We start from the raw sequence: 13,256 nt of genomic DNA, 5'->3' as shown, positions 1-13,256 counted from the left end.
CATTTTGTCTTGAATCCAAGAAGCATAGAGCAGAGGTAGATTATCAAAGTGTTGAACATTTGATTTTTAGTTAAGGATCAACTTGACATGTGATCAGTCATTTTAACAGAACATACATTTGCCCCTGGATCAGAAACAGGGTTCAGAGCCTGGCCCAGATGCCACAGCTGATTTGGTGTCATGTTTTCCTCTGTCCTGATTGGATGGTTGTCCCACGCATCTCTAAAGACATCCAGGCTGGCCTGGATGCGAGACAAGAAAATATAGTGGCAACAAAACATGTGAAGGATGTTACTGATGTCGAGCAAGTCTTGGTCTTCCAGAGAGTGCAGGATGTTGTAATATAGACCAGTAACACTCATGAAGACATCACGCCACAGGCGCTCGATCCTGGATTTGGAGGGGGATTAAATAAAAGAAAATTATAATATACACACACATTTACATGTCCATACATCCGTTTTCAACTTGAGTTATCTTTTGAATGGTCGCAGGAGGACTGGTGCCTATCTCTAGCAGTCACAGTGTGAGACGAAGGGTGCACCCTGGGCAGGTCAACAGGCACAGGCACGCGCGCACAGACACAAAGCTTCCAAATTAGGTTAAACTCACCGTTGATTGTGTACACTTTTTCCTGCAATGAAGCTGTTGGTGTCAGTTCCACGAACTGAGAACATTAATTATGCAACACCTACATTTTCTCCGCCATGATCTCCTCTCACCATGAAAAAAAAAACATTAGAATCTTGCTTCAAACATTTTTAATGCACATCTATAACAATCTACATCAATTTGAGTCTCACAGAAATTTCCTTATGTACCTTGCTACTAAGTGAGTAAACAATGTGGCATTATTAACCCTCTGCTGGGGAAATATTTTTTGAAAGAGGGAAATGTTCACCCCCCCCCCCCCCCCCCAATAGATTTTACTATATGACCTCAAATGGCATGTTATCTTTGGTCAATAACACACTTTAGGCAAAAGCAGATTTGTAACAGGGTAACAGAGGGTAAAGTTGGGAATAACATGAATACCTCAGAGGAAAGCCATGCTCATTCACAGCTTCACTGAAGAAGGCAAGGTGGGTGTCTGCCTGGTTGTTGTAAGCTACCTTCAGGTACATGATCTATGTAATTCAAGCACAAACACTCTCATATGACACATTTTTATAGGGGTCAAAACAATCAATTACCAAATGAAAGGTACAACAGCCATACAATAACATGTTAGATAATTAAATAAGTTAAGATCTGTGAAAACCAAAAATAGCAATTATCTTCTATGAAAATATCTCAGTTATTAACGTTCATGCTTTGGAGCAGAAAAAGTGCATGACAAATATTTCAAGCTCAGTTCGCTCCACTCTGATGGTCACCTGTTCCAGCCAGATACCTTCTTTCTAGGCGTTCAAAGTCGGAAACTCGCTGAGTAAACTGGGTGCTTAGAGGAGTATCTTCAGTTGTTTAAGACTGAGGGTAACGCTGCACACGCTGATTCGACTAGCATGGATGCTAATGATGTAAACATAAAAGAGGGCTTGCTTCGTCTCGCGCGCTAACGCCGCAAAGCACTGTGGGATTAGTAGTCTTATTAGCAAAATCGCCCGGCAGGCCAGTTTAATATTATATATTTGATATTTGATTTCGCGGGGCAAATAAAAATAGACCAAGGCCTTGAGTTTGACAACCGTGGCCTAAAAAATGGTACCTAGATACGCTAACTAAACAAATGTTCACTTGAGTTTAGCTTGATGTTAAACTAGATGAAGAATGGACCAGACTTCACGTAACGTCTGGACTGAATTTAACATAAAACATTTTACTTGATCATGAAGAACGCTTCTACTCATAATTCTATAACATTGCATAAATTACAACGAGGGAATAAGATAAAACTATTACTCACAGATCGTGACCGGTCCATCCTGCTCTGCCGTGTGAACTGCAATGCGCATGCGCACAGCAGATCTGTTCTGTGACATAAGGAGCCATATGATTGGCTGAATGCGAACAGCCCTGGCAGAAGCATATATTTGATTGACAGGTTCATTAGCCAATGGGGACGTTTGTATACCTGCGACGTTAGGAGAGTCTCAAAATTCAGCACACCGATTTCTCTCACGAATGCAGGAAGGTTCACAAATGAGAAGCTGTCCGTGAATGCACCACACAGATTTCACTCACAAACGCAGAAAGGTTCACAAATGAGAAGCTGTTCGTAAATGCACATTCAGCAATTCGTATGATCTGAGTTTATAATACAAGTGTTCTTACAAATTATATTTGTGAACCACAGAGTGTGAACTTCAGAATTAGCGTGTGCATTTGTGGAAAATGTTGCGTGACTTATTTTTTCACATTATATTTATGAGTCAAAGAGTGTGAATTTCCGAATGAGCGTGTGCATTTGTGTTCCTCCGAATTATATTTGTGAAACACAGAATGTGGATTTCCGAATGAACGTGTGCATTTGTGGAAAACGTTGTGTGACTTAATTCTTATTGAGACTGTTCTGGCCTCATATTGTTGTAACTGTGGGAGAGTTTAGCCTGTGGCGATGTGCTGCATTGCTCCTTTATTTGTTTATATATATCAGGGGTGGACATTAACTTCAAAACCAACCGGCCAGCCGGGCCGGTAACTCTGAATATTTACCGGCCCCGCCAAGAATCTACCGGCCCCGCTGGTCAGCCGCCAAAACGAGTCAAAATAACAACTGAACCGTTTTAAATGTAATAAACCTTTATTTTGTACACATTCACAAACATAATAACGTATTCAAGTTTGAATTTGTTTGTTCCCTCAACAAAACACGATTTTGTCGTCGCATACTTCCGGCATACAACGCAGTACATCACCAACTCCGCTTTGCTGTATTCGAGCCATTGGCTGTGTTTGAGATGAGCCAGTTCTGTGCAGATTAGACCAGCGGTGATCGGCGAGCAGTGCATGCCGGTTTTGTGTCCGACTTGACGCTGACTTGCTCTGACGTCATGCATACGTAGGCAACGATAACCTCGTGAGATCAAGGCGGCCGCAGATTTTGGAGCAAGGCGCTGCAGCTGCTCTCCACCAGCTGCAAAACCTAGGGGATGACGGGAAACGCCTGGCTCTCACCTGATCTAAGATCTGATTGGTTCATATTTTGATCCAAACATCCGGTGGTAGAACATGAAACGTTAGTTGGTCACATGTATTCTGTAAATCATGTTACGTTGATGATGACAACAATATAGGCCATAAAGAGAAATGCGTTTTGTTTTCTTTTGTCACGTTTCCTATGAGCACACTGAAGCTACAGCTGCTAACCTTTACTTATTATTACAGTCATGTTTTCATATAGAATATATGATATCCACAAGCACGTGAGGATGTGTTTCAGCTGCTAACAGGCACCAGAATTAAAATTGAAAATTGAACAAGTGTGAATGCTAACGCGATATCTTCATCCATCATGCAGGGAAAAACTAGTTCGTATATGTACAGTCTATGATGCTAACGCGATATCTTCATCCATCGTCACCCCCGAGCTACAAATCCAAGAGATTCAACTGGCAGAAACAACTGGTTCACACCATAGTCTCTCTCTCCCTCTCCCTCTCTCCCTCCCACACACACACACACACACACACACACACACACACACACACACACACACACACACACACACACACACACACACACACACACACACACACACACACACACACGTAGAGGAAAAGAGCTGAGGAAATTGAGGACACCGGGTAGTTAAAAGAAAAACCACAGCGGAGCCGAGGCGCGCCTCGAATGGGGCGCGTCTGATCTGAACTGAGGAGCAGCGAGCAGCGGCCGGACTTCGTGAGCGATGCGCTTCGGGCGCTTCCGCGGCCGGTGTGTCCCCGGCGAAACGCCGGCTTTCAGCCACTCCCCCTGCTGCTTCCGTCTGTTTTCCAGGCGAGGCGCTGCTCAACTCGAACACAGCCATTCTCTGCACCTCCCGTCTTCTTTAAACCGCCACGAATCATTTCACCTACGCACACGCTTCTCTGCTTCATACCGTTTCGAACTGTCTCACTTCTCCTCACCAGTTTTAAAGCGTTTTGCCAGAGATTTCATCAAGAAATCCCATCCCTGTGGCGGCGGCATCTCCCTGCGTGCTTGTGTGTTTCTAGCGTGGTTCCACTTCGTCTTTAATAGTGAACTTATAGTTCACGTGACTATAACTAATCGTGCAGTACGTGCACGAATCGTACAAGTGCAGTAGGTGGCTAGAGGCGCGCAGGTTCACGTGCGCGAAACGAAAACGGCAGCTTCCTACAGGGCGGGGCCATGACGTAGGCGAAAGCCGGTGTGTAAATGACAAATAAGGCTTGGGCGCCACCCGGGCGGTAAGTCGTCATGTATTTACCGCCCGACGAGAAAATTTAGCGCCATTGGCGCTCGGGCGCTTTAACGGTCCACCCCTGTATATATATATATATATATATATATATATATATATATATATATATATATATATATATATATATATATATATATATATATATATATATATATAAAAATAAATAAATAAACAGTATGCATCCAAAACATTTGACTTAAATTTTACAAACAAAAACATTTCAGAAAAATACATTTCAGTTATTTAAAATGTTATTTAAATTTTTATTAGAAAATGTATGTTTTTTTTAGTTTAATTCACCTGTTGCTGTGTGTTCACAAAAAACTATGGAGATAAAAAAAATGTACTGGATGAGCAGCAGAAACGTATGTAATTTTTCAGTCAGATTTTTTCTTTACTCATTAATTGTATTATTTTTATTTTGTTTTACAATTATGTCTTCAATAAATAAGATAAATTTATGGTTTGAGTGAACATTAATATAATTTATTAACACTGGCTTTTGGTGGGGGGTGGGCAGCAATTTTCTAGGGGGGGGGACCCCTTGGGGGCACCATTGATGATATAAAGCTTCAACCATAAGTTACACATAATTTTGAACTTACGAGTGGTTTGACAAAAACATTTACCGTGCTTAAATCGTTGATTGCCATAAATCACTGGAACAACAAGAATTCCAGGTTTCTACTGATTTATAACATTTACATGTACGTAGAGAGAACAGCACAAAACAAATTGCAACTGGAGTAATTTGGAGGCTTGAAGAAAAAACATTGCTCTTAAAAACAATCAGGGAAGGCCTCAACATTTCTGAGATGTTTGATCAATTCGTCCAATCGCCCAACCTTAGTGAAATAATAATAATAACAACAATAATAATAATAATAATAATACATTTGATTTAAAAGCACCTTTCAGGACACCCAAGGTCACTTGACAGGAAAATACATTCAGTAAAATACATTAAAACAACAATAAAATACAACGAAGAAAAAGAATGTAGAAAAATAAACAATTCAAATAAAACCTGAGGTCATAGGCAGATTTGAACAGGTGTGTCTTGAGTCTGGATTTGAAAAGGGTGAAACTGTCAATATTTCTGATGTCTGGGGGGGAGTGAGTTCCAGAGACGGGGAGCAGAGCGGCTGAAAGCTCTGCTCCCCATGGTAGTGAGACGGGCAGAAGAAACAGCAAGATGGAGGGAGGAAGATGATCTGAGGGAATGGGAGGGGGTGTTAATACTTATAAGGTCTGAAATATATGGAGAAGAGAGGTTGTGGATGGCTTTGAAGGTATGGAGGAGAATCTTGAAGATGGACCTGAATTTAACTGGAAGCCAGTGAAGCTGCTGGAGAATCAGGGTGATGTGGTGAAAGGAAGGTGTTCTGGTGATAATACAGGCTGCTGAGTTCTGGATCAGTTGAAGTTTATGAAGGAGTTTGTAGGGGAGACCAAAAATAAGTGAATTGCAGTAATTGAGACGGGAGGTGACGAGGCTGTGGATGAGAATGGTGGCAGTGTGAGGGGTAAGGGGGGGCGGAGACGGTTAATGGAACGAAGATGGAAATAGGCTGACCGAGTTATGTTATTGATGTGAGCTTGAAAAGAAAGTGAGCTGTCGAGGATGACACCCAGACTCTTGACCTGAGGGGAGGGGGAGATTGTGGCGCTGTCAATAGTTAAAGAAAAGCTGTCAGATTTGGAGATGGTGGATTTGGTACCAACAGGAAGAAGTTCAGTTTTATTGCCTTTGAGTTTGAGGAAATGAGGTGAACCAAGATTTGATTTTCTTTAGGATATTTGACAACATTTTAATTTAATGAATTTTTATTGAATTAGAATTTTTGTAACTTTGTTTCTGTTAATTACAGTCGACTAATCTGTAACAGCTAGATATATTTTTTTCTTTTAAATTAAAACAAATACAAGCTTGGGTCCCAGGAGGTTAAAATTGCCAAACATCATGTGAAATCCATGGCACATAACAAATAGGGTTAGACAATAACGTTTTTAGCCCCATTATTGACTTGCATTCATTTTTTCGTTCTCCCGGGGAACCAGTCCTGAAGTAGATGGGCGTAACTTGGGCTTCCTATAGCTCCTTGGCAAAGAAAGCCTTTCTTTTTCATTTGACCAATTACAGATTTATCTAACCATACTGAATGTTGGCTGCTTCCAATTATCAGATGACTGTTGGCGGGTTTACTACATAATCCACAGCAAAATAAGACAAACAGATTAAAATGTGTCAAGAATCATTACTCAGCCTAAATGTATTGTTGTTTTTTGGTGAATTTGTTTCTTATGAAGCGGTTTTTAAAGGGAAATAACATGGCTGCTTTGGAAAAAAAAGGTTTGAAAAATTAATTAAAAATGGAAACGAATGTTTTGTCAGACAGACTGAAAACAGATCGTCCACGAAGACCATTTTATATGCGACACACTACTGATCACTTTAGTGTCCTATCACGGAACAAGTGTAAGTTGGTGTTTGTCAGCTGTAGAAAAACATTGGCATTACTAGTGTGAAAATTTGCTGTTGCTTCCTGTTATTTTACAGGTTTACAGGTGCTGGCCAGTAAATTAGAATATCATCAAAAGGTTGAAAATATTTCAGTAATTCCATTCAAAACGTGAAACTTGTACATTATATTCATGCAATGCACACAGACCAATGTATTTCCAATGTTCATTACATTTAAATTTGATATTCATAAGTGACAACTAATGAAAACTCCAAATTTGGTATCTCAAAAAATTTGAATATTCTGAAAAGGCTGAATATAGAAGACACCTGCTGCCACTCTAATCAGCTGATTTACTCAAAACACCTGCAAAGGCCTTTAAAAGGTCCCTCAGTCTTGTTTTGAAGGCACCACAATCATGGGGAAGACTTCTGACTTAACAGCTGTCCAAAAGACAATCATTGACACCTTGCACAAGGAGGGCAAGACACAAAAGGTGATTGCTAAAGAAGCTGGCTGTTCGCAGAGCTCTGTGTCCAAGCACATTAACAGACAGGCGAAGGGACGGAAAAAATGTGGTAGAAAAAAGTGTACAAGCTCTAGGGATAACCGTACCCTGCAGAGAATTGTGACGACAAACCCATTCAAAAATGTGGGGGAGATCCACAAAGAGTGGACTGCAGCTGGAGTCAGCGCTTCAAGAACCACCACGAGGAGACTCATGAAAGACATGGGATTCAGGTGTCGCATTCCGTGTGTCAAGCCACTCTTGAACATGAAACAGCGCAAGAAGCGTCTCGCCTGGGCCAAGGACAAAAAGGACTGGACTGATGCTGAGTGGTCCAAAGTTATGTTTTCTGATGAAAGCAAGTTCTGCATTTCCTTTGGAAATCAAGGACCCAGAGTCTGGAGGAAGAGCGGAGAAGCACAGAATCCACGTTGCATGAGGTCCAGTGTAAAGTTTCCACCGTCAGTGATGGTGTGGGGTGCCATGTCATCTGCCGGTGTTGGCCCACTCTGTTTCCTGAGGTCCAGGGTCAATGCAGCCGTCTACCAGGAAGTTTTAGAGCACTTCATGCTTCCTGCTGCTGACCAACTTTATGGGGATGCAGACTTCACCTTTCAACAGGACTTGGCACCTGCACACAGTGCCAAAACCACCAGCACCTGGTTCAAGGACCATGGTATCCCTGTCCTTGATTGGCCAGCAAACTCGCCTGACCTTAACCCCATAGAAAATCTATGGGGTATTGTGAAGCGGAGGATGCAATACGCTAGACCCAACAATGCAGAGGAGCTGAAGACGACTATCAGAGCAACCTGGGCTCTCATAACACCTGAGCAGTGCCACAGACTGATCGAGTCCATGCCACGCCGCATTACTGCAGTTATTGAGGCAAAAGGAGCCCCGACTAAGTATTGAGTGCTATACATGCACATTCTTTTCATGTTCATTCTTTTCAGTTGGCCAACATTAGAGAAACAAACATTTTTTCATTGGCCTTTAGAATATTCTAATTTTCTGAGATACCAGATTTGATGTTTTCATTGGTTGTCACCTATAAATATCAAAATTAAACGTAATAAACATCGGAAATACATTGGTCTGTGTGCATTGCATGAATATAATGTACAAGTTTCACGTTTTGAATGGAATTACTGAAATATTTTCAACCTTTTGATGATATTCTAATTTACTGGCCAGCACCTGTATGTTTGACCCTTTTGCAGTTTTCACAAACGGATGTTTTCGTGACTTTAAACAGGAAAACCTGTAAAATTTTTTATTTTTGTCATTGTTTCAACAGAAGCATGTTGCATCACTTCCTTTATTCACCAACACTAGTTCTTGTTTGACATTTTAGATCATCTGTAGCCATGTTTGTCTTGAAAAAAAGTGACTAGTCACATCTTAACCTTACCTTAGCTAAACTGGCAGTGAACAGAACACACTCGAACAGCTCTCCCATCCTCTTGAGGAACTCGTCGACGTGCGGCCGCTTTAGGACATACACCTGCAACGCACAGGAATCTTTAAACTGGGTCAGTCCTCACCCAGTTCCTCTAAAACCGACATGTAGATGCAGATCACGAGTGCCTGAGGTAAAGCTTTCCGTTAATGCAAATGATAACCAAGTCCCAAACATTACAAGGCAGAGTCAAACATGCTAGGTGTGGAAGGAAGTTGCCTTTTCAGATAAAAACAGAGAAAGTGTTTGGCTTTTTGAGATTCCTTCTGGCTTTTTTTCTTCTTCTTGCTGCGTTGGCGTCTGAGGGCCGCGTTCCTGAACCAAGTCATCCGGAACAGGCTGTACTTGTCTGAACAAACCTATCCTGGATTACTTGAATCAGGCCCAGGCCTATACGTATGTCATCCCAATCCAAGAAGCTGACCTCTAATCCCTTAAAAGTAGACAGTACCAACTTCTAAACACAAAGAGTGCATCAAAGATCTAGAAGAATGGGGGGAAAACGAGTGGTGCTGCTGTTACCTGGTGTACTGTTCCATCAATTTCCACAGGAATGATGAAATCTGCATTGTTCACGGGCTGATTTAATAAAGAAAAGGGTCAATTTCAAGATATAATCTGAGTAAACTACAACAACCCAGGGGTGTAATACACGATCAAAGGCCTCTGTGCCCTACCTTAAAGGAGCTGTGAACTAACGTCTCATCCAGGTCTATAACCACACAGATCTTTCCAGAGTCTTTTGACTTAACTGGAGGCAGCAGTGGCTTCGCCTGGATCTAAAAAAGAAAGATATCTTTACTTTCTGTACAGCACAGAGCACACAAGCTACTTTTAATAGTAGTATCCATCTACGATGACGTATCACAGCCATTATATGTTGACAAATGGCAAGGTGGGGGGTTAGAACTATTTTACAAGGCTACCAAATATTGTGTGATTACAAGAAGATACACTCCGATGTCAGATAGTTTTGAATTTGCAAGGAAACGCTAAATAAAATTATAATTCTACAAAAACAAAACTAGCAGCTTGATGTAAATTTAAACCATTTTAAAAAGAAGAGGCAAAAACTTGAAAAAAGAACATTTGCAAAAAAGTAACATTTAATTTGTAAACGACGAGGTGTGTGTGTTTGTGTCCGGGGGGGGGGGGGGGGGGATTGGGGTTTGAAATAAAAAGATCCAAAAATTCACTCCAAGTAGAATATATAAATATTAGGGCTGGGACTTGATTAAAAATTTTAATCTAATTAATTAGAGGCTTTGTAATTAATTAATCTAAATTAATCGAATTTTAATCATTCAGGAAAATGTGCTCTCAAAGCAAACCTTTTAATTAAAATTATGAGACAGAGAATCAAACATTAGACATGGTTATTACTGTAAACTAAAGCTTTTAATAAAAAATGCATTTTAATTATTCAAATGTCACTGTGTGATATGAAACAAGACCCAAATCAACTAAAATTTATAATTACAAATAGAAAACACCTGCAAAGGGTTCCTGAACCTTTAAATAGTCTCTCTGTCTAGTTGAATTACTGAAATAAATTTGACTTAGCACCAGATTCTACTTTTTCCAGTTTCACTTGTTTGTATAATAGGGAGTTTTCATTAGCATTTCTACTCATAATGTAGTAAAAACACATAAATAATAATCCTTCAAAATGACAGTAGAACAGGCACAAATATGGTCTAGGACTTATAGGGGCATTATGGAAGTTTGACAGCCAAAACATGTATATAAATAATAAATGTCTTCTTCATACATTCTCCTGCAATGCCCTGGTCCTGTAGAATGAGCCCTGGCATTTTTACTGTGATTGCCTGTTTTTCTGTAAAATCACAGAAAAAGAGAGATGCTCGGGTCGAGCAGGCTGCTTCATGCGCGTTCACGCTCAGGCAAAGCCTGTAACATTTGCCATCAGTAGCTTTAGCAGCAGAGAGAGAGGCAGTGCCACTTTGTCGCTGTTCCTAACGCCTAGTGACAAAGCTAGCTACATTTCTGAGGACCCTTGGCTACTTTCTGTAGAACTTCTAGATATTTCCTGCAAATTAGCAACAAAATAGCCATTTTCGCTCCGAACCGTTCTTTGAAAGTTGTTTCAGCTGTCATCAAGGATATAAATGTTACAGATACAAAAGACATCACTGGTGCTTTAGCTCACCTAGTAAGACGTCGGACTCTCGTGCAGAAAACCTGGGTTTGATTCTGGATGTGAACATAGTTCATTTAGAGTTTCTTTTTTACATTAATGATATATTTTTTTACAGTAAGATGCTCAAATTTTTATTTGAGACTCGCCGAACGGCATTGAATTCACAGATAAAAAAGATGTGGGTTCAACTTTTATTTTGGAACAGTTTTTCAAGCAAGGGAAGGGAATGATCTGAGCATGCAGGAGGACTGACCCACCCATAAAATTGGATTGGAATTGGATTGGATCTTAAACCTTTGTCGGCTGTGCTGAAGAGAAAGGTACAGAACCAAAAATTTTAATTAATAAGCTGCGCATTCTCCTGTCCTCTGTCCTATGGGCAACACACACACACACACACTCTCAAAGAACTGTCTCAGCTGTTATTTTCGTTAAGGAGTGTGCATCTACAGCATGCGCGCCTCGTGCACGAGCCTACTATTGAAGCTGCCATTTCCCTTTTGGCCTGAGGGGGCAATCGCAAGCATAAAAATTCAAAACTCCGTAAAGTCCCATTAAATGTACTAACTTTTAACACCAGAGCAGGCGTGACATATTCTGAGAATGATCAGGAACACTAACTGGTTCCAGTTGGATGACTGGAGGATGATGGGAAGATAAAAGATCATGGTGAGGAAATAATGATCTGACGAACAGGTGAGCCGACCTTCCTTACATGGGAAGTTCTGCTGTCACGTTAAGAAGGGGATGCTACAGACCCGCCGTGCTCGAAATATAAGCTGCAATTAAATGTGTGAATTTTTTAACGCGTTATTTTTTTCTAACTAATTAATCATAAATACCACGTTAAAGTCCAAGCCCTAATAAATATATAACATATTTATGGAGAATTGTGATAAATTTTCTATTTCCATAATCAAACTATGGTTTTCTTTAATGAAATAAAAATTGCAACTAAATGGGAAAAAAATTATAGCTCAAGTTTTACATTGCCAAAAAAAGTGTAATTTTTACTGAAAAAAATTACATTAAAAAATTTGTAAAAAATATTAAAATGACATCAGTAAATTTACAAAAGGAATATTTGCATTTAAAAGAACGTAACTAGATAATCCTTTTCTATTTTATCCAAGCAACGAGAATGAGTTTAAATTAGGGACGCACCGATATGAAAGATCCCGATGAACTTGAACGAAGAAAAGTTGCTAGATTTTAAAAGATGCAAACCTGGATTTTTACTTATTTAAGTTTTGATGACCTGTGGTCATCTGTCTAATTTTACTCATTAAAAAATGTTAATTATGATTTTTTTTGGACAATAAAATACATTTTATTTAAAAAGTTGTATGAGTAAATTTTACTAAGTCAAAAATATTGAGTTTGTTCTCAATTTAAGCTAACTCCCCAATGTCAAATGAGTTTATTTTCATTTAAATATTCGACATTGAGGGTTTGTGTTGGAATCATTAACCCTCCTTTCATTTATTAATTTTTTTTCATGTAAAATGACCCCAAGAAGGTGGTTTCACACCTCTGAGGTCAAAGTGATGATGTTTTGTAAAGCCAAGCACCTTGGAGACCGTCCCGTTCTCCTCCACTAACAGTGGGGAGTTGTTGTTGACTGGTGGAGGTTCAGACTGGTCCCGACATACGCAGCAGAACAGGTTAGAGAAGATGCCTCCACTCCGGGGCTTCTTAGAGGACGGGGAGGGAGAAGAACCTACAGAGGAAAACAACAAAATCAAACATTACAACTCGCTGGAGCTGACCAATAACATTTAAAGCACAAATCTTATGTAAAAACAGAAGATCCAGCAGCATTTTGTCATGCGTTTATCTCCTGGGGACGTGTCTCTTGCATTAGTGTCTGACGTCAGCAGAAAAAAACAGCTCCAACAGCACCTTAAAAACTTTATGTACAATCCATGTGTACAGAGCAATGCTGCACGGCCACTTTCCACTCAGGCAAAAGTCTCATTCCTCTCATTCTTGGTGAGTGTACATCATCTCACCTCAGCTTCATCACGAAACAAATCAATGTGCTGAAAGAGAAACTAAGCTGCACCCACTCACTGGAGAAAAGGCACAGTAGGCCAAAGCAGAAGCAGCTCATGATTAGTTTGCTTTTTGTTAGCAGTTACTGTCAGCAGCAGAACAAAGTGATGATTAACCAGACATATCCACTGGTATTTAAAGCTTTGTGTGTTTTTATGTTGCATCAGGAACAAAAACGTCCTGCTTCTAGTTTCTCACGTGTCTCTGGACCGTAAAAATGG

At 40.2% G+C, this 13,256-nt stretch overlaps 1 protein-coding gene across 2 annotated transcripts in view; it reads right to left on the bottom strand.

Annotated features, from left to right (window-relative positions):
* LOC107377208 (carboxy-terminal domain RNA polymerase II polypeptide A small phosphatase 1) overlaps positions 1–13,256 on the bottom strand; it is a 37,118-nt gene that overhangs the window by 4,172 nt on the left and 19,690 nt on the right. Inside the window, exons 2-6 of one of the 2 annotated variants that reach the window (XM_070547256.1) lie at positions 12,552–12,700; positions 9,497–9,598; positions 9,342–9,398; positions 8,772–8,864; positions 117–242 (exon numbers count right to left, since the gene is read on the bottom strand). In XM_070547256.1, coding sequence (XP_070403357.1) covers positions 117–242; positions 8,772–8,864; positions 9,342–9,398; positions 9,497–9,598; positions 12,552–12,700 — 527 coding nt within the window. The remainder of the gene's footprint in view (positions 1–116; positions 243–8,771; positions 8,865–9,341; positions 9,399–9,496; positions 9,599–12,551; positions 12,701–13,256) is intronic. The other variant, XM_015946677.3, reaches the window with a different exon arrangement.

This window comes from Nothobranchius furzeri, chromosome 2 (genome assembly GCF_043380555.1).
Source record: "Nothobranchius furzeri strain GRZ-AD chromosome 2, NfurGRZ-RIMD1, whole genome shotgun sequence".
Classification (NCBI taxonomy): Eukaryota; Metazoa; Chordata; class Actinopteri; order Cyprinodontiformes; family Nothobranchiidae; genus Nothobranchius; species Nothobranchius furzeri.
The sequence above is the reverse complement of the archived record's forward strand: the minus strand, read 5'-3'. Positions and strand labels throughout refer to the sequence as shown.